Source organism: Lygodium microphyllum, chromosome 5 (genome assembly GCF_053477565.2).
Source record: "Lygodium microphyllum isolate KBCC chromosome 5, Lygodium_microphyllum_v1.1.10, whole genome shotgun sequence".
Classification (NCBI taxonomy): Eukaryota; Viridiplantae; Streptophyta; class Polypodiopsida; order Schizaeales; family Lygodiaceae; genus Lygodium; species Lygodium microphyllum.
Window position 1 is genome coordinate 149,189,871 of NC_141139.1, and position 24,207 is coordinate 149,214,077.

General features: G+C 40.2%; 1 protein-coding gene across 2 annotated transcripts in view; it reads right to left on the bottom strand.

Moving 5' to 3' along the window:
* Positions 1-532: 532 nt before the first annotated feature.
* LOC148036522 (HEAT/U-box domain-containing protein) overlaps positions 533-24,207 on the bottom strand; it is a 102,890-nt gene continuing 79,215 nt past the window's right edge. For both annotated transcript variants that reach the window (XM_087678513.1, XM_087678512.1), the window contains exons 14-16: positions 22,799-23,266; positions 4,407-4,637; positions 533-879 (exon numbers count right to left, since the gene is read on the bottom strand). In XM_087678513.1, the coding sequence (XP_087534639.1) occupies positions 652-879; positions 4,407-4,637; positions 22,799-23,266 (927 nt within the window). In that variant the 3' untranslated portion in view covers positions 533-651. The remainder of the gene's footprint in view (positions 880-4,406; positions 4,638-22,798; positions 23,267-24,207) is intronic.

Below are 24,207 nucleotides of genomic sequence, written 5' to 3' on the forward strand. Positions count from 1 at the left end.
TTCGTAGCTTAGTGCTATGGCATACCTCTTCTATGATGTCAATTGACATGGTTCTTCCAGACATTGCTACTCCATGGTTGGCTCTTGTTCGCTCTACTCCAACTGTTCTTTCTGTGTGATTTCTTTGTATATTAATCTTGGTAGACTTTCGTCAGCTTCTTTGATGACCTATTGGTCTAATATAAATATTTACTACTTAATTCAATTACTTCACGAAAAAAAAGAGAGAGATACTAACGTCTAGATAAGACCGATGTGGCTGAAGAGACAAAATCCAAAGTACATCCATATCTAATGTCATCTCATCAGCAAGGTGAAGATAACATTAAAATAAGTGGCCTATGAAACAATGCTGAAAATATTTGTATGATGGGACTATGATAGGGTAGAGCCATGTCTAGTGTTGTCCCAACAGTAGAAAGAAAATAATTTTTTTAATAAAAAAGATAAGAAAAAAAAAACCAAATCTGATAGAACCATGTATAGAAATGTGGTGGAGACTAAAGGCTGAAGCTGAGAGAGAGAGAGAGAGAGAGAGAGAGAGAGAGAGAGAGAGAATAATTTGCATTGAATTTACTTTTGAAGCCATATTACAGGATAAGATCTATTATTGTTTCTGTGAGCATGACAGCTTCTATTGATTTACAACCCTCAAAAGGGAGTTTGACACAATGGGCATGTAGACTTATGTGAAGTAGAGAACCATTTGTACAAACAAGCTGCATGGAATTTGTGTCTACATGTTTTGCAGGCCAATCGAGGAAGACTATGATTCACTGTATGAATTATACTGTAACAGATTGGACACTCTTCAACCCCTTCAAACTCACGATCAACATTTCGTTTCCAGATTTGTATTGCCTCTGCAACTGCACCATTCTGTAGAAACAAAAGATAACAACAGTTAGGAATAATTCTGGCAGAAAGAAATATTGCTCTCCTAGATGTGGATCTAAAATATCTTCTGGAGTTACACTAGAAAAATGTTTATCAATAATGATCAAGGACAGATGAGAGGATTTTACTGAAAGACTGGATGCCTTGGCAGAAGCTGATGAAACATGCGAAGGATAAGAGCATAAGTGTTAAATGACTGACACATGCGAAGGCATGCAGACAAACATACAAGATTTGAAGTCCAAAACCATACCAGAGTTTTCTCAAATGCCGAATGACACATTCAGGAAATACTGGGTAGTGTAAGCAGACACAGAAGCATCTTTAATTTGTCACATTCATATTTAGAATGGTTTTTCAGTTTAGTTTCATGAAGTTTAAATTAGTATTAGGGCAGGTAGCATGTGACAATATAGTTTGATATTAAGAAGCAGACTAGGATTTGGTTCAGACTGGTAGTGGAACCATTGGACCTTCTAGGTCCTAGACTCAATCTAACCATTGTTGCAACTTGCATCCCCCATAAGACATTAAATTGAAATCATATTCACGAGGACATTTGGGTCTTTTTCTTGTTGTCAATATAAAAAGTGGTCAGTTATGTACTTTGCCTTGGGATATTCTGTTCCCAAGGGATTTATTTATTTAAGCAATCTTCTCTCTGAAAAAAAAGTGCCTAAAAGCAGAGATGGAGCTGAATCAAGTCAATGCAAGGCCTCAGTCAAGGAAGGATTTTCCATACTGGTCCCCCCGTATTTCTGCACAGTGAAGAATGTGTCCGGGGGAGATCAGGGGACAACTCCAGCAACTTGAAGTGTGCACACAGTGGTGAGAATTGTCGATGCCTAGAAATTCCAACTTAGTTTCTGAGGCATTTTGCAAGTTGGTGCCAATCAATCTAAATTCCTACCATGAGTCAGCCAGGCCTCGCACAAAACGTGTTGTCTAAGTTCACAGATCATCCTGCACAACCAGTAAGTATTTCTCCAAACTTCAATAGACCTAGTAAGGTCTGGCCTTCTGTGCCGCCCCCTAGACATGGGATCTCTCACCCATTGCTGCCCTTCAATCCATCTGACATGTCATCTACCCATTCCTACTGATGGGACACCTGTCAATCTCCTCCAGGGCAAACCAATTCCTTTTGCGAAGTCTCTGCCAAACTCTCAAGGTACTCCAAAGGTGGGGTCCTCGGGGCAATAGTGAAGATCTATCTCAAGAATGGCCTCCAATCTAGCTTGGATAAAATTTTCTCCAAATACAACAGGCTGATCTTCTCCAATAATTCACATCAACAAAAGGTTTGACACATGAAGATCATGCACTTTTAGGCAGTTCATTAAGGAGTGCATTTCTAACTACTACTCTGCTTGTACATCTATTTTCCTCTGCCCTTAATGTAAAAGAGTAAACATGGGGTGGTCATTTTGGTTTGAGCTCTGACAGTATGGGGAAACATAGAACTCAAAATGATTATGCACTATGCACTATGCAAGATTGCAGGTGTGTGGGATACAACTGCTGATACCCATATAAACAATGAGCAGGTGCCGATCTAGGTGTATCAACGTGCATATGTGGTTAAACAGTGGAGTGCCCAGACAGATTGAGCTGTTGCAGTATGGATCTATAGGAAAACTGGTAGGCTTGTGCCACCTTTTCTGTCATGCTAATGTTCTTTTCAATACCTCCCCAAATAAGAGTGGTCTTTGTTATTTTCCTGGCACTTGGCTTTATTTGACCTTCGTTCCCATTATGATACCAAAAATCTCAAGGGCTTATTGGAGCCTGCCTAACATAACAATGCCATCCTCCACATACAAGGCTATTTCATCTGCATACTGTAAGGTCCAACGACTCTACCTCACTCCTAGCTGGACACAAACTTGTGGATTAGGAGCAAACCAGATAAGATATCCCTTTTACGAAAAGGACAGTAAGAAGTATATTGGGCAACTCTATCTGACTCATCCCACTACCAAAACTACTCCCCCATCTGTATCCACCAATGATCACTCTGCTACTGGAATTTCTAGAGTAGCCACAGTATTCACTAGGATGTCCCAATCCAGTTGGTGGTAGGCCTTCTCCCAAGATTAAAATGGCTCCTTTTGACTACTGTGGTGAGCCCACTCTGAAACCTCAAAGAAGGAAATATGTTCCCTGTTATCTAGGTCAACTCCTGCTGATCTGCCCTGTTGGATTCACTCCCTACTGAAACAATGGCAGGCATCTTTTTTGTATTAAAGACTCGTAGAATGCCACCAACACCAGTGATTCCATGTCCTCCCAAAAAACAAAGAAAGAGGCTTTGAAGAGCCTGTTGTCACCTGATCGTTTCTGCCCAGAAAGGCTTCCCATAACTCTTGCATAAGGAAAGGCGAAACAATTGAGTGCCCCATAACCTTTGTCACCAAGGTTAGAATGTTTGCCTAAAACTCATCTCTGCACATACAGGTGTCGAATCTCCCATACTTATCATTGAGACTGCAAATCTGCTCTTAAATCCATGGTCAACTACTCTCCCATACTGATGACTGAGACTAGAAATCTGGTCACCTGGGGCTTGAGGCAGATGCACTCAAAATATCATCTCATAAAACAAGTCTAAACTAGTTTTTGACATGGAGATCTGGATGGTCTACAGTTCTTCCACAGCCCACTTATTGTTTATAGAGCCACCGCTAGATTATCCCTCAACTGATGGATAATACCATAACCCTACAAAGAAAACTTATGGTTGTTTATGGGGACAAGACAAAAAATATGAATTGTGTTGTGCTTCAGATGTTGCAAAGCACTCTGTTCTATTTCTCTATTCTACAAAGCAAGAGGCCATCATTATAATGGGAGTTCTAATAACTAAAACAAAAGCAGTGAAAAAACAAATAAACTTGCAGACCCTCTATCTGCTCCAGGAAGAAGCAACCAAGAGAAGATTGTTATAGTAAATGATGAAGCATGACTACAATCTCAGTAGATTGGAAAACTATATGCTAGCAAGCAGTGCAGATAGCCCAAACATACACAGCAATGTGCCACACCAAGAAAGATGTATAATCAACCAATTTAATACCATACGGCACAAGACACATAATAATGGAGTAACACTTTCAGGATGTCTTGCTACTAACTGCATTGATGTTATGCAACAATCTAAGTTAGAAGATTGTTGTTTCCACCAAGCTTGTTCCTTGCTAAGACCACAGATTCTATTTGCATGCTCCACAACACAAGCAAAAGGAATATCAAACAGACAAGAGCTGATGAAATTTGATCCACCTAAACTAAAGCATAACCTGGATAATCTCGTTGCCAACTACAATCCCCTTGTTCTTGAGGGTCACATGGAACTGATTGAAACACTGAAGCTGCAGTCCAATTTTATGCCACACACGCGCACAACAGGTGTATTGCAAACACATATTGACACCGTCAAAGGGACATTTAAAGTCAAGTGAAGCATGTTTCTAAGGCATATTTAGCATCTTTGATAGAAGAATCAGAACCTGGTTTCGTAAAAATGCAGCCATTGAAAGCATCCACTTTCGCAATCTTGTTTCGCTGATCCCTAAGCGTCTTGTACACTCAACATCAACAGGCCGAAGTGGATAACATTTGGGCATTCTAATGACCATGTCCATTCCAGCTTCCTCTTTTTTGTAGACAACAGTCACTTCACCTATACTTTGATTTGCTCTGATAGTCAAGGTCTCATCTGCAACAGTTGCTCGGTGCACCTGGAAAAAGTCAAAGAAAAAACCTAGTTATTTAGCCACTTGATGTTTTGATACATCATGAAGCAATCCGTGTCCTTTACTTCAGATTTTTCAAAAAGGCACATGAAAAAAAAAAGCTTAGCATACATTCACTTTTATCATTTAGCTCCGCTTCCAACATGGCATCAAATTCATATCTCACAGAGAGGAAAAGTTCAATCCGATGAGAAAGAAATTGAAAACTTTTGAAGTATGCAAGTAACTCTGAAAAAGTAAGTCGTTTATTCTATTCATAGAAACTACTTTTGTGTGCTTTGTCTTGATTATCGGGCCAGGTCCTGAGCCCCCAGTCAATGTGTATGTTTCAAGTCATAAACATGTAACTTTGTTTGGTATAACTGTTGTTGTATTACTTAGTTTACAAATGAGGTCCTCAATACAGGGGGAAAGTACAGTGGAAAACTGCAAGTAGAGGATCACAAGTTAGAAGCAATGGGGCTTCTAGAAGATGAGTCTTCTCCTCCTAGGTCTATTGTTGCTTTGGAACGACCTACTCCCATGACACCACCAATAGATCTTCTTGATTTACCACATTTTAATGACTTCACAACAAGACCCATTGTAGAGCAAATTTCCAAACAAAAAGAGGCCTATGATGCTATGATAGAAGAGCTTAAGACACGACCCCAAAAGGCATCAGATCACCTCATTCCACCTTAGCTCATGAGATATGAAGAGGAGGGCAAAGTAGAAGAGAAGCCAAAGGAGAAACTTTAGAGGTACAAGGGATAGAAAGAATCCAACGAGGCAATAATTTTTTACTTCAAGATTGATGAGGTTGATAAGTTTAAGGAGCCCCTACCTCCACAAACAATTAGAGTGCTTACCTAAGTAGCCAAAAACATAGCACAAAAGTGGACCCACCATGTGGACAACGATAGCTTTAGAGCATCCTGTCAACATATTTGTTGATCTCTTGAGAATGAAAAATCATTGTGGACTTGCCTAGATTCTGGAGGGTCTACAGTCGAAGCAAGGAACAAGGCAAGGGTCATAGGGTGCCAACACATATATGCATACACAGCCTTTTCTTCTTTTTGGTGTTTTCTTTTGTAGGGGGTGGGGGATGGCTATGCGGTGGTTACATCCTTTGACATCCAAATGGACACTAGTAATATTGGTCATAGTCATCATTGTTACATCCTTCTACATTCAGATGGGTACTCGTAGCATTAGTCACGATGGTCAAAATTTGACCTAGTGCGAATGCACTAGGGACACTTTAAGGTTAGGGCAGCCAAGTCCTATTTATAAGACTCAAGGCTTGTGCACATCATTGTGTGATCCCCACTCTTGGACTCTTGGCATGCAGGCTAATGCATCCGCACATTGGGATGGTGGTATGGGATGCGAGCTCTTGGGATGTGGTTGTGATCCAATGTGTTGCTAGCTTCCAAGCTTGAGGATGAGCATGTTTGACTCTATGGCTGGGAGGTGCATTAATTTCAAAGTATCACTTGCGCTGACACAAGATATGATAATGTCTACAAAAACATCGTTTACTAACAAGACCATGATGGTCCATGCCTAAAGATACACTTATACCTTGTATAGGGTGGTATGGGATGCTAGACATACATGGGGGGCGTGACACGTGTGTTCCAAGTAGTGGATAGGACAAGGTATGTTTCTTGTCCAATACTCATGTTCAAGACGGCATTGTAATGATGCTTTTGCACAAACTTCTTCGGTGGTGCTGATGATTGGGAAGTGGAGCGCTGCCATACCGAGACCATGGCAAACCATCATTGGCAGCTGGAAGATCATGTTCCTCGCATAAGCATCAATGGTTGTTCTCTTTTAAATTTAGATGCTAATATTTTGTTAATGTTAATATCTAATGTTAGTGTTAGTGTTGCCAACTAACATAACAATTAATGTGATGTAGCATTAATATTAATGCTCATTGGAATTATGGTTGGAGAGAGGAAGAGAGAGAGGTGTGTTGTTGGTGTTGAGGTGGAACCGGTCTATGACTCACATAAAGCAATAGTTCCTTCAATTAACACCTGGTCTTTACACACACACACACATAAGCAGAGACCTCACTCCCTCGCTCAACACCAGATTGGCCCCGAAGACCGGCGCCCCTCTCCGTATTTCTTTATCAATAAAAAGATGGAAAATTACAAAAATGATAATGTTCCAAAATACATAACCTATGAACAGTTGGTTTTCATCTCTTCTGAGTAAATCCCAGCTGCATAAGAACAGTACAACATGTCCAGATCAGCATCCCTTTTAGGAAAGCATTTTCTGTGACCAAAACTCAATGATTTCTGTGCAAAATTGCAGTCTGCAGATCTCTGAATTCGTTGTTCTTACTGTCCAGCACACTGTTCTTACTGTTCAGCATGTGACCAAAACTCAATGATTCGTGTGCAAAATTACAGTTTGCAGATCTCTGAATTCACTGTTCTTATTGTCCAACATGTCCAGCATTTTCTGTGACCAATACTCAATGATTCATGTCCAGAATTTCAGAGAAAACATAGAATTGTACCTTGGATGGAATCTGCCTATCATGTGAAGCATTTCCTCTAAGAATAGAGAGAGAGTTGATCAGAGGGAGCAAGCTCTACCTTCGTACTTGAGTCAGAGACGTAGAAGTACTCTCCATGGCTGATTTTCTTGCAGCAATCTACCCTCAACTCCTCAAAACTTCATTCTCCCATCTGCCCCTTATGCCTATTACGTTTTTTTTTTTGCTCCCTCTCTCTCTCTCTTTTGGGAATTTGTGCCACATGGCATATATGTAACAATTTTCCCGTTTAAACATTCTGGTCTAAAATTCTCCATGATTGGTGCAAAATTTTGCCTCGGTACAGACTGGTGAATTAATCCTTTTGCAAAAATGAAGATAATAACGCGAACAAATTCTGGGGTCTAAAAATAGTAACTCCCTAAATTTTAGGGATGGTAACCCCTGCATTCCTCGAGTTGTTCTGAGCAACTTTTATCATTGCAACCACATCAAAAAGTGTAATGTGGCTCAATTACAATGACTTTTATTCCGTGATCATTCTCACATGTGCATCTTCTGACTTGGCCAGGCTCATTGTCCTGCACCATCTCCAGTGGCTAAGCACACAATCCCAAACCACTAGCATTCTATTCTTCAGTGCCCATTCAATATGGAACCAGTCCTAAGGCTCAGACAAACCATTAGTCCAATTTGTCCCAATGGCTACCTCTTCTAGCTATACAAAGATCCCAACTTAATCTATGAGAACTTTGGGGATAAAAAGTAACAACAACTAAAGAAAAGAAAAATAAAATATTTATATAAGTAAATAAGGAAAGCAACTGCAAAAAGTATCACCACCTGGTGACATACCCTCCTCTTGAAAGAAGCAAGCGACCTCGATTGCATGCCACACATGCTAACGGATGACACAGGACGATAACAAGATTCTCCATGTTATTAGTGTCATCGCATGTATCACTTGCTAACAGATAACATAAGGCGATGGTAGGAGTTTCCCCACTACCATTTGTGTCATTGCAAGTTGAAGTCACATAGATGGAGACTCACATCCTATATCCAACTATGATTACTAGGAGCCTTTCTAATATACATGTTTCCGGATGCAACACAGGGCGATAGCACGTATGTGCGAACTATTAGTGTCACAACATGTATATTCATTCGACTGAAGTGTAACAAATACAACTTCAAAGCACTGAGATTTCATTCAATGATACACATGTTAATGCTAAGTGTAAACCATACATTGTGCATTATTCAATGAGATGCAATATTCAACTGTACAATAGAAAATGTACGTTGCTTCAAAAAAGCATTCTAAGTCACTGTAGATTCCAGTAAGAAAGCTTCTTGGTAAGTTGTAATAACTGAGGCAAATCTGCCAATTCAACCTCTTCCATCCATTTGGCATCCATTGGTGAATGGTTCTTGAACTTCACCAAAAATCTTCTTATAACTCTACCTTTCACTTTCCTATCCTTATGTGTCGGGATTTGCTTAAGAACTAGAATCTCATCTAATTCCTCTACTTTAGGTTGTTCCTCTTGAACCATATCTTCTGGCACTTCACCAATAAAAGGCCTCAATAGGCTCACATGGAATGCATTATGAATTTTTCAATTCTCTGGCAATTTTAATCTATATGCTACGTCATTGATCTTCTCTAAGACCTGAAAAGGCCATAGTAATGCATACTCAGCTTTGGAAACAAACGTTTCTTGCCCTTGTGTTTTCTCAAACGTGCCTTTTCAAAACGCAATAAGACCCAATTATCCTTTTTGAACAAGAGTTCCCGACGATGACTATCAACAGCTCTTTTCTCTTTAGCTTGTGACTTTTCTAAGGCATAGTTGACCTTTTTATATGCTTCTTTCCAATCTATTACATAACAATCTGCTTCAAAAATGTTATCTTTTGTCTGCGAAATGGGAGGCAATTTCTTTCCACCTTCCACAATCTCAAAAGGTGCTTTGCTAGTAGATGAGCACATTTTATTATTGTATGCATACACAACCAATGGCAAGTAGTGTTCCCAAGAAGTCTTATGATCTGAAACATACACTTCAGTAGATCTAAAATAGTTGAATTTGCGTCTTCAAACTGTCCATCAATTTGTGGATGAAAAGAAGAAGAAAATTTCAGCGTAGTGCACATGTTTTCAAACAATGCTTTCCAAAACAAGCTAGTTATTCTTGGGTCTCTATCACTTACAATTGACCGTGGCATTCCATGGTACTTGAAGATATTTTGCATAAATATCTTTACCATGTGTTCTGACTTAACATTTTTCCTTACAGGAATGAAATGTGCATGTTTGTTGAATCTGCAAATGATAGTCCAGATTCCATCATTCCTTGAAGGAGTTCTTGGAAGATAAAAAATGAAATCCATGGCAATATTTTCCCATGGCCTTTTTGGAATAGGCAATGGTTGCAATAACCCTAGTGCCTTCTGTCTATCAAATTTAATCTTTTGGCATACAAGGCAAGATCTGACATATGCATCAACATTAGATCTCAAGGCTCGCCAATAGAAGAAAGTCTCGACTGCTTTGACTGTAGCATCAATACCACAATGTCTTGCATACGGTGGAGTATAACTTTCTAATTAAACTTTTGGCCTTAGCTGTTTTGTAACGCATAGTCTTCCATACATCATGATAAAACCTTCTTTGAACACATAATGATCATGATGTTGGCTTTTGATCAACTATTCATAGATTTCAGAGAAATCTTCATCATCAACATACTGCTCTTTCATATCATCCAATTCATGGTGATAAGAAATTGAAACAGCTGACACCTGTGGTTTGCGAGATAAAGCATCGGCAACTACATTCTTCCTGCCTTCCACATGCACTATCTGAAAATGAAACATAGATAGGAAATTTGCCCAAAGCATGTCTTTCTCTGACAATTTAGCCTGTGTGAGAAAGTATCTAAGTGTTTGATGATCCGTTTGCACTACAAAATCAGCATCAAGCAAATAGTGCTTCCAACTAGAGAGTGCATGGATCACAGCCAATAACTCTTTCTCATAAATTTGGTAAGTCCTTTCAACGACAGAAAGTACTCTACTCTCGTATGCCACAACTCGGCCATTTTGCATTAATACAACACCAATGCTATTTCCACATGCATCACACTGCACTACGAATGGCTTAGATAGATCTGGCAAAATAAGTATTGGATCTGTAGTCATTTTCCCCTTCAAACAGCTAAATGCTGATTTCTGTTTGTCAGTCAATTGCCATTTGACATCCTTCTTTTCAAGCGCATGTAAAGGAGAAGCAATCTCTGCAAAGTGTCTTACAAATCTTTTGTAGTAAGAGCATAAGCCAAGGAAACTGCGGACATCATGAATAGTTTTCAAGTCTCGCCAAGAGACATTTGCTTCTATCTTTGCAGGATCCACCATCTTTAGAAACTATGTGCGCAAGGAAGTGAATCTCTTCCCAAAAGAATTTACTCTTCTTACCATTAATAAGCAATCTGTTACACTAAGCTTATTGAAGACTGCAACTAGTGTTTTCTATGCTCCTCTTCATTCTTTGAAAAGATAATCATATCATCAAAGAATGTGCCAACGAAACTTCGATAAGGGTGGAAAATTCTATCCATCATCCTGTTAAACATAGCAGGAGTATTGGTCAATCCAAACGGCATGACTAAAAATTCATAGAGGCCAAATGTCGTTCTAAAAGCAGTCTTATGGATATCCTCTGGCTTGATTCTGATTTGATGGTACCCACTTTTCAAATCTATCCTGCTAAACATTCCTACTCCCTGTAATCAATCAAGAATGTCATCTATCCTCAGAATCGGAAACCTATTCTTAATCGTGTTCCTATTCAAGGCTCTATAGTCAATACACATTCGCCAAGAGCCGTCCTTTTTCTGAACTAACAACACAGGTGAACAAAACAGGGAACTATTGGGCTGAATTAGTCCCTTCTCTAAAAGCTCATTAACATGTGTCATAATCTCTTTCTGTTGCACTGCACTGACCCTGTACGGTGGCCTACTGGGCGGACTAGTCCCTGGAATTAGATCTATGGTATGATCTTCAAGCCTCTCAAGAGGTAACTCTCCTGGTAACGAATCTGAGAAACAGTCACTGAATTTATCCAAGAAAGCCCTTCTACTTTCATCTAGTACAAACACATTACTGTCAACTCCATTAACTTTCTTTGCAAAAACCAAGTACGCAAAAATATAATTTTTCATTACAGAAGTAATTGCAGAAGCAGAAACAAACTTGGACAGACTCTCCTTTAAGCTTCACATCTAACACATGAGTCTTGCCCCTATGTATAGAGTAATCGTTCTATTGTAAGTATCCAAGATAGAGTGCTTCCTGTGGCACCATGGAATACCCAACAGAACATCACATCCCTCTAAAGGCATAATATGAAACTCCTCTGTGTCCACATAGCTCTGAATATGCATACAAAGTTTGCCAAGAATGGGGGTGACAGGTTTAGTATGTCCTGGGCATGCCAAATCAGCCTGTCCAATTGGTCCCATTTCCTCGGGACGTATACCCAGCTTAGCTACCAATGTCGGTGAGATAAACTTTGCACGAGCTCCAGGATCAAAGAAAATAAGCACTGTGAAATCTCTTATCTTTTCCCAAGCTTTGCACAATTCTGTAGCATCATCAGCTGATTGATCTCCCACCATATCAGACACTAAGCCAATGTTGGGCTTCTTTTTCCTTGGCGCATCTTTATCCTCCGCATCTTTAGAAGATTGTTGTGGGCACTTAGAAGCAATATGGCCTTTCTATTCACATATAAAGCATTTACCAGCCATCATTAAAGCCTTTCTTTCTTCTAATGATTTGCCAAAAAGTGGTCTCTTCTGTCATTTACCCTGTTTAAAAGAAGTCTAAGGTTGCTACTGAAATCTTTTCTTCCAAAAATACTTCTTTGCAAAGCTGGTCTTTTCTGGAAATTGGTTCTTCTTTTTGCTAGGATCCTACTTAAACTGAGAATTCTTCTTTTCAGTGTCTTTAAAGCTGTCAGCTTTTCCTTTCAACAATGCATTTGTCACACCAACATTTTCAATTAACTGTACCATATTTGTAACCCTGGTCTTGGTACAATAATCTCTGATGGCTTCGGGCAAGCCGCAACAGTACTTTTTAATTTGTTCTGACAGGGGCACTATCCTGTAAGAACTCACGGGCAAAAGTGCTTCCCAAAATTTCTTATTTTACTCTTTTAAATCCGTACAATTTTCCGCGTCTAATTTATGCCATGCAGTCATGACATCTACTTCAAACATGTTAGTTAACCATGAGGTTGCAAACAACTGTTTAAAATGGACCCAAGTGGCAGGTGTATATCCTTGCACCAACAATATGTTCCACCACTGCAAAGCATTACCTTTCAAAAAAGTTGCAGCCTTCCGCACCTTAGAAGTCTTAGTAAAATTCCCTCATATGTAAGTTGCATCAAACTGCTGTATAAATGTCAAAGCTTTCAGCTTATCTTGCATACCACTAAAGGTTTCAAACTTTATTGTCTGACCACCCTCTTTATAGTCTTTAGGCTTTGCACTTTTTGGTGCCACGTTGTCATAGACAGGTGGCTGTAAAAAGGGGAGTCCCTTACACGCATTATCAGCATTCATTTCACCTATCTTAGCTGCCATGTGTCCACTAGGCTGAAAAAAACCAGCCGCTGCATTTTGTACTCCAGGCATCAAAAAAGGACTCTGCAAAGTTTGATAGCCGGGCTGTAGACTAATATTAGCATAAAGTAGGTTCATTGCCTCAATAGGCATCATTCCTGGTGGCCCTCTAGGCAAGTATCCCTGATAACCCATAGGTAATCCAGCCATTGCTTGAAAAACTGACCCACCACCAAAGTAACCAGGATAAGTAGCAAACTGAGGAGGAATAGTCTGCTGTGCCACTTGTGCATAGCTGCCTTGACCACTCCCTGATCTTGTGCTTGTGATTCTTGTTGCACTAGACCTGTCTCCATGTTTGGCGTCTTTTCCACATGCTCACACACTTTAGAGGTTCGCCTTTTTGAGCACTCCATGGTATGATGTGATGACTCAACCTAAGAATCCTCATTATGTGACATCAAAAAATTTTACATCCGAGGATTCTTTACAAGCTGTTCAAAAGAGACAACCATACTGAGGAGTTGTGCCATAAACAAGTCCTCCTATTCTTGCTCCTCATCCTGTGGTTCAATCTCGGTTCTAGAAGGTACTGACACCTATGCACCAATACTCTCTCTTTGGTGTCTATGAGCAAAAGAAGAACTCTCTTCTTCATGAGGGACTTTTCCTTTACCTTTGTCCATGTCTGTCATCTCTCTAGTCCTGTAATCTCTGTAAAACCTGTGTATGGCCTTTTCACCCAAAACTGTCCAAGCTTAAATTCTTACAAAAAAGAATTCAAATCCTGGCAATGGAACCATGGAACCGGTCTATGACTCACATAAAGCGATAGTTCCTTCAATTAACACCTCGTCTTTACACACACACACATAAGCAGAGACCTCACTCCCTTGCTCAACACCAATTTGGCCCCAAAGACCGGCATCCTTCTCCATATTTCTTTATCAATTAAAAGATGGAAATTTACAAAAATGATAATGCTCCAAAATACATAACCTGTGAATAATTGGTTTTCATCTCTTTTGAGTAAATCCCAGCTGCATAAGAACAGTACAGCATGTCCAGATCAACATCCCCTTTAGAATTGCACTCTGCAGATCTCTGAATTCACTGTTCTTACTGTCCAGCATGTCCAGAGTTCACTGTTCTTACTGTCCAGCATGTGCAGAATTCATTGTTTTTACTGTCCAGCACACTGTTCTTAGTGTCCAGCATGTGCAGAATTCATTGTTCTTACTATTCAACATGTGACCAAAACTCAATGATTCGCGTGCAGAATTACAGCCTGCAGATCTCTAAATTCACTGTTCTTACTGTCCAGCATGTCCAGCATTTTCTGTGACCAATACTCAATGATTCATGTGCAGAATTTCAGAGAAAACACAGAATTGTACCTTCGATGGAATCAAAGCATCATGCAAAGCATTTCCTCTGAGAATAGAGAGAGAGTTGATCAGAGGGAGCAAGCTCTATCTTCGTAATTGAGTCAGAGACGTAGAAGTACTCTCCGTGGCTGATTTTCTTGCAGCCATCTGCCCTCAGCTCCTCAAAACTTCATTCTCCCATCTGCCCCTTATGCCTATTACGTTTTTTTTAATGCTCTCTCTCTCTCTCTCTCTCTCTCTCTCTCTCTCTCTCTCTCTCTCTCTCTCTCTCTCTCTCGGGAATTTGTGCGCATACATGTAACAATTTTCTCCTTTAAACCTTCTGGTCTAAAATTCTCCATGATCGGTGCAAAGTTTGACCTCGGCACCGACTAGAGAATTAATCCTCATGCAAAAACGAAGATAATGACGCGAACAGATTCTGGGTTCCAAAAATAGTAACTCCCTAAATTTTAGGGATGGTGACCCCTGCATTCCTTAAGTTGTTCTAAGCAACTTTTATCATTCAAAAAGTGTAATGTGGCTCAATTATAGTGACTTTTATTCCGTGATCATTCTCACATGTGCATCTTTTGTCTTGGCTAAGCTCATTGTCCTGCACCATTTCCAATGGCTAAGCACACAGTCCCAAACCACTAATATTCTATTCTTCAGTGTCCATTCAATATGGAACCACTCCTAAGGCTTAGACAAACCATTAGTCCAATTTGTCCCAATGGCCACCTCTTCTGGCCATGCAAAGATCCCAGCTTAATCCAAGAGAACTCTGGGGGTAAAAAGCAATAGCAACTAAAAAAAAGAAAAATAAAATATTTATATAAGTAAATAAGGAAAGCAACTGCAAAACGTATCACCACCTGGTGACATGAGGGGAGAGAAAAATTGCCCAAAATGCTAAAGAGAGAGGTCATGTGATGTTGGAGAGAGAGACATGTCCGCTACAAGCATTGATGAGATGATGAGACATGAGCTGTTCACAGAGAGATGGAGAGTCCATGGGGATAATGATGGATGAAGGGGTGGTGGATGACCAGTAGTCTGTCAGGACATTGTGGCAAGCGGCAGCTCGTTGAAATGTTTCAAGCAAGCATGAAGGGAAGGGCATGTGTTGGTGCAACTCCCAAAGATTGCAACACCTAGAGCCCACATGGCTTCTCATGGTCAACGCTTGTGTTTTCAACCAAAAAAATAGGCCCTCACAATGTACCTCACATTGACAAATGGTTAGGAGCGAAACCAAACGCACAGAGGATGCCCTTCAACTTCTCCTAATCCTGAAAGTATGAAGAGATTGTCTCAAATGTTCTTCTTCCCCCATGTTTAATCCAGATTTATCAGTTGTGACCACTTTGCAAGCCTAGATGAAAGAAAATGCAACTTTTTCTTGAGCTATGCACTCCCCATTTTCTAGTTGTGCCAATAGCCACGCAAACTTTGCCTCTTCCATTTCAACATGATGAGACAAATATCAGCTCATGTCTATCCAAATGGACAGTATACTTCAATATGTACAGGTTTGATGGTGCAAGGTGCATCGAACAAATACAAACAATGTTACAAGGGAAGGTGTATGCTTGGTGGGCTACAACCCAGGCTTGAGACATGGGTGGAATTTTAATCCATTTTTAGAAAGCAATTTATGACCAATGATTGGATTGAAAATTTTCACCAAAATTATTTGAGTTGGACATGGGGAAGAAGACCTTGGACGGGTACTCCTAGAAGTTCAAGGACCTTCTGCACAAAACAAAGGCCTTGAATGACACTCAAGCATGATTGTATATAGGCTACCTCTTTGGGCTGCCGCCGAAGTACCAAAATAAGATATTGTGCAACCCTTTGCATTCTCTACAGGATGTCTACAAGTATGCAAAGAACTACGACAACACCTATGCTACAAGCAAGGGTGGAATCCCATTCAACTCCTGGCTGTGAGTCAAAGAAGGCCCCTACCGTAGCAACTTCTCATTAGTGAGTTTCGGAATCGCGAAAGAGAAAATAAGGCAAATGCAAGGCCACTCACAATGAAACCCATTCAAAGGCTCGTTGCTTTGCATACCACCAAATTGGATACTTTCATGGGGATAAAGATTGTCCAACAAAATTACAAATGAAAACAAACTCCATGGCACTGATAAACACCATTGAAGCTCTAGAAATGTCAATGATTTTTTTAGCACAAGATTGCCAAGTAAACGAGAGAAGTTGCTAGGTTGTTTTGTTAAACAAGATAGTATTTGGCTTGCACGATCTTTTAAAGTTCGCTAGTGCTATTAATAGCCAATGAGTTACGATGCTATTTAAGGATTTCTCCACTCACAATTTTTTCTTCTCGTTTGATGCAAAGACTACAATTTGACATGGCATCCACTAATTGACAGTGTCATGTCTGTTATGTTAAGGGCCAGGGAATAGCTTGTTAGGATTGCTTGGTTCTCACATGGATCTTTCAACTCAATAGTATCATGAACTTGCAAACTTCCAATTGAGGAGTCTTGACTATCTGGAGGTCATTCTTGGCATGCTACACTGTGTAGATTTCTGATCTCATGTGATCACTGTTGAGTTTGATGGTCAATTTTATGTGATTAAGGATTGTCCATTCTCCAAGATCACAAAATGTATTATGATATCAGCCTTGGGATTTCGCAAGTGTTTTTGATCTAGATAATGTCACATATATATGTTTTACTAAAAAACTTCAATCATCAACATTGCAATATATTTCTCTTTCTTTTAATAATAGTGTTGATAATAACACCAATGTTAATAAGTACTTGGATTCATTATTGCATGAATTTGTTGATGCCTTTCCATTCGAATTGCCCAAAGGACTTTCACCATCCCATGATATTGTAGTTCATAAGATAGAGACATTGCCCAATAGCCATTTTGTCTCTTAGTAACTATATAGCTTTAACCCAAAAGAGGATGATATAGCTAGGCAATTATATGGCTATATTACAAAAGGCTTTATTGAGCCTAGTAAGTCTCCGTGGGGTACCCCAATCCTCTTTGCAAAAATGAACCTCATTGATCAATTTTGTGGTGCACGTTACTTTACGAAGGTCGGTAGGTCTGGATTCTATCGAATATGCATAGTTCCAATGATGCCCTGAAAATTGTGTTTCACATGCAGTATGAACACTATCAATTTTTGGTCTAGCCTTGTGCATTGGCAAATGATCCCACTACTTTTCAATAGATGATAAATGATTCTTTTTCACTTGTATCTCCCAAAGTGGAGAGTTGTTTTTCTTGATATCTTACTTGTTTACAGTAAGTCGTTGGAGGTACATGTAAACCATCTATGTATCATCTTATGCCTTTCAAGGTGAGAGCATTTTATTGCAAAACAATCAAAGTGTGAATCTACATGAGGCTTTTGTATCTCAAACATGTCATCTCAGTAGATAACATTCGAACTGATCTTGAGAAGGTACGAGTAGTGTCAATTGGCCTATTTCAAGGATCATTAGACAAATAGCATCTTTCCTGGGTTTTACTAGTTTCTTTAAAAGTTCATTAAGAACTATCCTGAAATGGTTGAAGCCTTGACATATTTGCTTAAGATATCTAAAGAAAAAAGACACATGTTAATCCACTTATTGTTTGGACTCTAGTGGTGGTTGGAATCATTGACCTAGACCACCAAAGCAGAGTATTGATGGTCAAGCTCATTATTAGAGGCCTTCTTTTAAGCGGGAGCTGTGGAAGAAGTTTTTGCCATGGAGATTAGAGACTAGTGTTCCTATTGAGGGAGAACCATGGCTATCTAGTATCCATTGGATATTTCAACACATCCATGCTATAGGGCTCGAGAATGGCTTTGAGGTTAGGTTTAGTGTAGTTATTATCCTTGCTTATGGCGGGACCATGGAAACCGCACTACACGATTGGGCCCTTGGTGAAAAGTAGGATGATACCTACCAATAAGGCAAAGGAATGGTGTCAAGACGTGAACTAGAGAGAGAAATACTGGAAAGAAGAAGAGAGATGGCTGGAAGCCATGAAAGGATTGGAGAAGCTAGAGAGAGATGAAGGACAAAGATGTATTCGTGTGTAAAAAACTGATTACAGAATGATTGGTACCTTCACCTTTTTTTTATACCTAAACTATATACCCTATTTTCTATCTCTTACAAATGGACAAATGGAGAAGAATTGTTGCATACATAAGCATGAAGTATTAGCAAGATTGTTAGCTCATGTGTGAGTGTGTACATGCCTAATGGGCTTAGGTACGTTTGTAGTCATTTTAGGCATTTTTATTGTGGTCATTTGATGTGATTTTTGGCACTTTATGCCAATCGGCCCATCATTTAATGCTAGCCAACCAGCGACTAGTTATGGTCTATTTTGACCTATTTATTGGACGACAACTCAATATATACAAACATCATCATTCTTCATGTGGACTACCCTTTGGAGAGAGGAGCTGGTACCAATGCCCACACAGTCAATGACTCACTGTTGTATGCAATTGTCTCGTGTTTGATATATGGATTCCATTTCCCGAGTACATCTCTGAGTTCTCTTCATTTGCAGTGTTATGTTTTCTTTCTCTTCAATCTTGTGTTCAGCAGTTTATTTCAGCACTTGTCTATGCTTCCATTGCTGCACCACTTCCAACATGGTATCAAATTGCAGGATCTAGATCCTTGCTGCGATTTCTCTACTGATTTCAGACCTTCCCCTTCCTTGCTAATTAGGAGACGACCCGTTTGCTGCCTGCCTTTCTAGGTTTGCTGCATTTAATGCAACATCGGCTGTGTTTTCAATCCGCAACCCTCAAGTAGCATTTGTCGGCTCCTGTATTGCTGTCAGCTACTGTGTTTTTCTACATTTTCAGCCTCTGACACTTCTCCATTGCTAGGCAACATCTTTTTACTGTTTTCTTGCAGATTTTGGTACTAGCAACACTGTGTTTTTGTGATCAGCTTGTGAATACTGCGTGTTGGGTAGTGCGTGTTGTTGGCTGTCTTCTCTTTGTCTACCTTCTATCTTCTCTTCTTCTCCTCTCCATATGGCTCCTCCGTGCACTTCTACAGATGATAAGTTGCATAGACCTGACTATCTTACATGGAGAGCTATGATGAAAGCCTCGTTTATGCATAAGTGGATCTAGTATATTGTTTGTGGAGCTATTCCCCATCCTCAACGTCCTTTTCCTCCACCCAAAGATTTTGATGAGGACAACCATGAGGAAGCTATACTTACATGGGATTCGGATGATGCACATGCCTACTCTGCTCTTCTTCAATGTATTTCTAAAGTTCTACCAGCGATTACCTCCTACAAGACATCTCCCGAAGTATGGTTGAAGCTTTAGATGTTGTACAAGGCACCCTCCACTATGCGTGCAGCAGTGACCCTTTATGGATAGCTTCAACACATGATGTGTGAGTCTAAGGACACCATTCAATCATTTTTTTCCCTGTTACACCGGTCCAAGACCAACATCCAACGTCCATACATGCAATCTACCCTTCCAAAGGCACATCTCATAGGAATGGTACTCCACAAGCTCCCCCCACAATTTGATGGAGTGGCAAATGCTTTGAGAACGCAAACATCATCTATACTTGTGAGCTTTACATATATGTCCTCAATGTTGCTCGAGCATGAGACATCTTTACGTTTATAGGGGAGGCTTCGGTCTCATTATGAAGGATTAGGTGAGGCTTTTGCAACTTCAAAGAGAGGTGACAGGGAGAAGAAGTCGAAGGCCCAATGTTATCACTGTGGTAAGAAGGGCCATTTGTGGAAGAACTGCAAGGAGTTAGCAACCTCACGGAAGAAGAAGGAGATTGATAGATGACGGAGAGACAGATCCACCAAAATGATGAAAGCACAAGTATCCTTCTCCTCCCAACCACGCCTAGATAAGTGCTGGCCCTCTACCCGGCTTCCTTTGCCAGCCGTCAACTTCCTGAAGTCCTACTATTCCTGGACTCCCTTACTCTCTAGGCTCCCCTTAACCCCGTTCGGGCGCCCAAGAGCCCGGACGGTCATTCTCGTGCATGTTCCCCTAGATTTACCTTAATGTGACATTAAATGTCGCTTTTAATGTCACATTCTATATTTATGACCTTAATGTGACATTAAATATCACTTTTAATATCACATTAATGTCACATTTCCTTCCCCTTAAGAATCGGTTTCGTCCTCGAAAACGATATTTGGAAGGTCTAACTGTAAATCGGGAAACCTTTTCTTTAAAGTACTCGCTCCCATGTTGAGCTTTCTTCTGAACAATCTTTCAATGATAGATGACGGAGAGACAGATCCACCAAAATGATGAAAGCACGAGTATCCTTCTCCTCCCAACCACGCCTAGATAAGTGCTGGCCCTCTACCCGGCTTCCTTTGCCAGCCGTCAACTTCCTGAAGTCCTACAATTCCTGGACTCCCTTACTCTCTAGGCTCCCCTTAACCCCGTTCGGGCGCCCAAGAGCCCGGACGGTCATTCTCGTGCATGTTCCCCTAGATTTACCTTAATGTGACATTAAATGTCACTTTTAATGTCACATTCCATATTTATGACCTTAATGTGACATTAAATATCACTTTTAATGTCACATTAATGTCACAGAGATAAAGAAGAAGCGGGATGCCGACTCGTCATCCAAGTCATCCTCTTCCTCCAACTCCAACTCCAACTCCGATCTTCTGACCAAGGAGAAGTCCAAGGTGCAAAAGGGATCCACTTCTTCCGATCGCAGGAAGGTTGGTGACCCCTTCCTCTGCTGCTTTCTAGTCCATGTGATGCAGTCATCCCTCACGACTCTCCAATGCCAAAGAGAGAGTGTGAGAGGGTGGTGAAATGGGACAACCGATCCTTATCTATATAGGTATACAAGTGCACAGATTCTAGAGAGGGACATCCCTGATGCATTGACCAGAAGTGTGGCAAGTTTAAACCTTGGAGATGGAATTGACATCCACATTCATGATGGATTGGTATTTGTCAATGAGCAGGATTCGCTCCTAGTCTAGTGCTCACATGAGGAGACACTTTGACGGTTTGTGGCCAAAGGCGGAGAATCCATGGTCACATATGTTTAAAGGCATTTTTGACGAGATGGTCTTGTATGCTACTGCGAGACATTGATGATGGATACAAAGACATGCAATGGTTCTTCTCTATTTTCAAAAGCCGGTACAATCGACATCAACATCAGGTTCTCTTCGAGGCACCTTAGTGGTGGCTTAATCACCCACTGCTTGGGTATCCATGGTTCTACTTTGGTGGTTCTATGTTGTATGGATTGTGATGAGCCATTATAATTGTATCATTGTATTGTATCAAAACACCCATGATCTAAGAGAGGGTGTTAGCAAGATTGTCAGCTCGTGTGTGTCTGTGCATACCTAATAGGCTAGACACATTTGTAGTCATTTTAGGCATTTTTATTGTGGTCATTTCACAAGGTTTTTGGCATTTTATGCCAGTTGGCCAGCATTTAATGTTGGCCGGTCAGCTGCTGATTATGGCCTATTTTGGGCCTATTTGTGGGGGTTCTCCTCATCACTATAAATAGTCATCATCATCCTTTAGGTGGACTACCCATTGAAGAGAGGCGCCGGTGCCAATGCCCGTGCAGCCAGTGACTCGCTGTTGTACGCAACTGCCTCATGTTTGGTATATGGATTCCATCTCCCGAGTACATCTCTGAGTTCTCTTCTTTGGTAATGTTTTTCTGAGATCTTTCTCTTCCGTCTTGTATTCTGCAGTTTATTTCAGCACTTGTCTATGCTTCCATTGCTGCACCACTTCCGACATGAAGGCCATCAATAATGTGTAACACCCACAAATACACAAAGGTGAGAACCCCTCAGTGAAATTAAAGAATCCTTCATGCAGCTATGCAAACAGCAGGGTGAGTTCTCCATTGCATAAGGACTGTAACATATATAAACTTTGATATTTTTTTTCCTATGCTACTTTTTATCATATTCTTTGATTCTTATACCCTGTTCAACTATCTTATATTGTGCTCCAACATTCCCTTTGAATGTTAACCGTTTACAGGAGTAAATCATTCTGACATTTTCTGTAGAACAGAGAGCTACAATTAACTATATTCAAAAGATTGCCGGCTGATCCATCTTCCAGCATCTGCAGCCCTGCTCTCCTTTCTCACATCCAGCTGAGCCTGCCTTCCAGCTTTTTCAACCAACCATGCTGCCCGCCTCGGGTGAGCTGGTTTCAAATCAAAGACAGATATGAGGCAAGCCATATTGCACTTTTGATACAAATCCTCGTGCTATATGCTTTTTGATGACTCTGAATTTGTTCATTGATACTGATCTGATTTTCGTGATTGAAACTCAATTCGTGATTCACCTCATCTATTCAGTCAACCATAATGTCCAAAAAGGGTTGAGTGGAGCTAAGGCTTATAAATAGAACTTGAAAATTTTTCTCCAATTCCATGCATTCCAAATGACTATCTTATGGATTTTGTCACACAAAACAGCATACAAATAATAAAAGTGGAATTTCATCTCGATTGCTCTCTTGTGGAAAAAAACTCTAGTAATAATTCTCAAAAATCCACAAGACCAGTAGTCTCTATATCACACAGATTTGCATTGAAGTGAGACCTGTGTAAATTCATCTGCCAAAAGCTGAGGGCTGCAGTGATTGGTTGTGAAAGCCTCCACAGAGGAGACCATGGCACGATCACGTAGCCCTGCAAACCAATCTCGAACACATGCAGGCAAGACTCGAAGCATTATGCCATATAATGCTGCAGCAAGAATGGATGTGGTTTCCACGTCCAAGGGCCATAACCCTTCAACAGCAAAAACAACAGAGCCTGATGCTGCTGCCCTTCTGGCAGATTGTTCCACCTTTCCTGCTGCTGATTTTTGAAGACCAGGTGTTGCTTTTCTCTTGCCATGAGACCCTGATTCCAGCTTCAAGGATACATGCTGAAAGAGGATATCCAAAAATATAGAAGAAATGTTCGTATCTTGTATGTATTGCACAAGCCTTTCACCAGCTGATGAAGATACTGTTATTGAGTGAAGATGAGTCAAACATATTGCCCAAGCAAGGAGATATTGTACCTGGCCACAAAACATTGACAAAATTAATCCCAAGCCACCCTTAATTGAAATTTGCATGACTGAAATAAAAACATAGCCTCTTTGTCCATGCGTTGTTCTTTCAAAAACATAGTGCAAATATGACTTCTGCTGAGGAGATGGATAGAGAAAAAAGAAAATTTGTGCATGTGTGGTGGAGGCTGAGCCTGCAGTGGCTGGTAAATTATGTGGGGTGGTGGATCTGTCCTTGCTTTCCAAACAGGCAGGTGCACAAAGTTGTGAAAACTTTATCTCATACATGTGGATACTTACTACTTGAAATGATTTTCTGCCACATGCCCCTTTTTCACTCTTGTTACCCTTTCTTGCTCTCTCTCTCCAGCAAGCACAGAATTTGAGCTATGAATTCAGCCCATGGGTAGATATTGCATTAAAACTTACACTTAGATCTGCAAGGTAAATGGGTATAATTGCTTGAATAATTCATTCAAGTGTTATATCATGATGATTCATTCCATTTGGTCACTCAGATGGATAGACTTAATAGCCTTATTGCACCTCATTCTACTTTTACGTTATTTTGCGAATTATGCTTGATGAAAATAATTTCTCAGATAGTGCCGCATTATAGCCCATCAGATTGGTTATTCACACAGCTGTTATATTTGTGATATACTTAGACACTGTCTTCAGAGTTCCTTGTACTTTGTATTTAACCTCAGGGGGGTTCTCTCAAAGTTGCTACTAATAGGGTTTTCTTTCCTTAGAGAAAAAAAAAGGGTAAAAACAATAGCTCCACCCAAAAAAGCATGAACAAATAGGTTGCAAGTTCTGGTACTCAAGGAAAGAATTCGAATCTGACTGAATTTAGCATGGACTAAAGCTGACAGAGTATCAAATTTACATGAAGAGGCATCTTGAAGGAAAGATTTAACTTCAATCGTCATTCATCAAGATTGCTT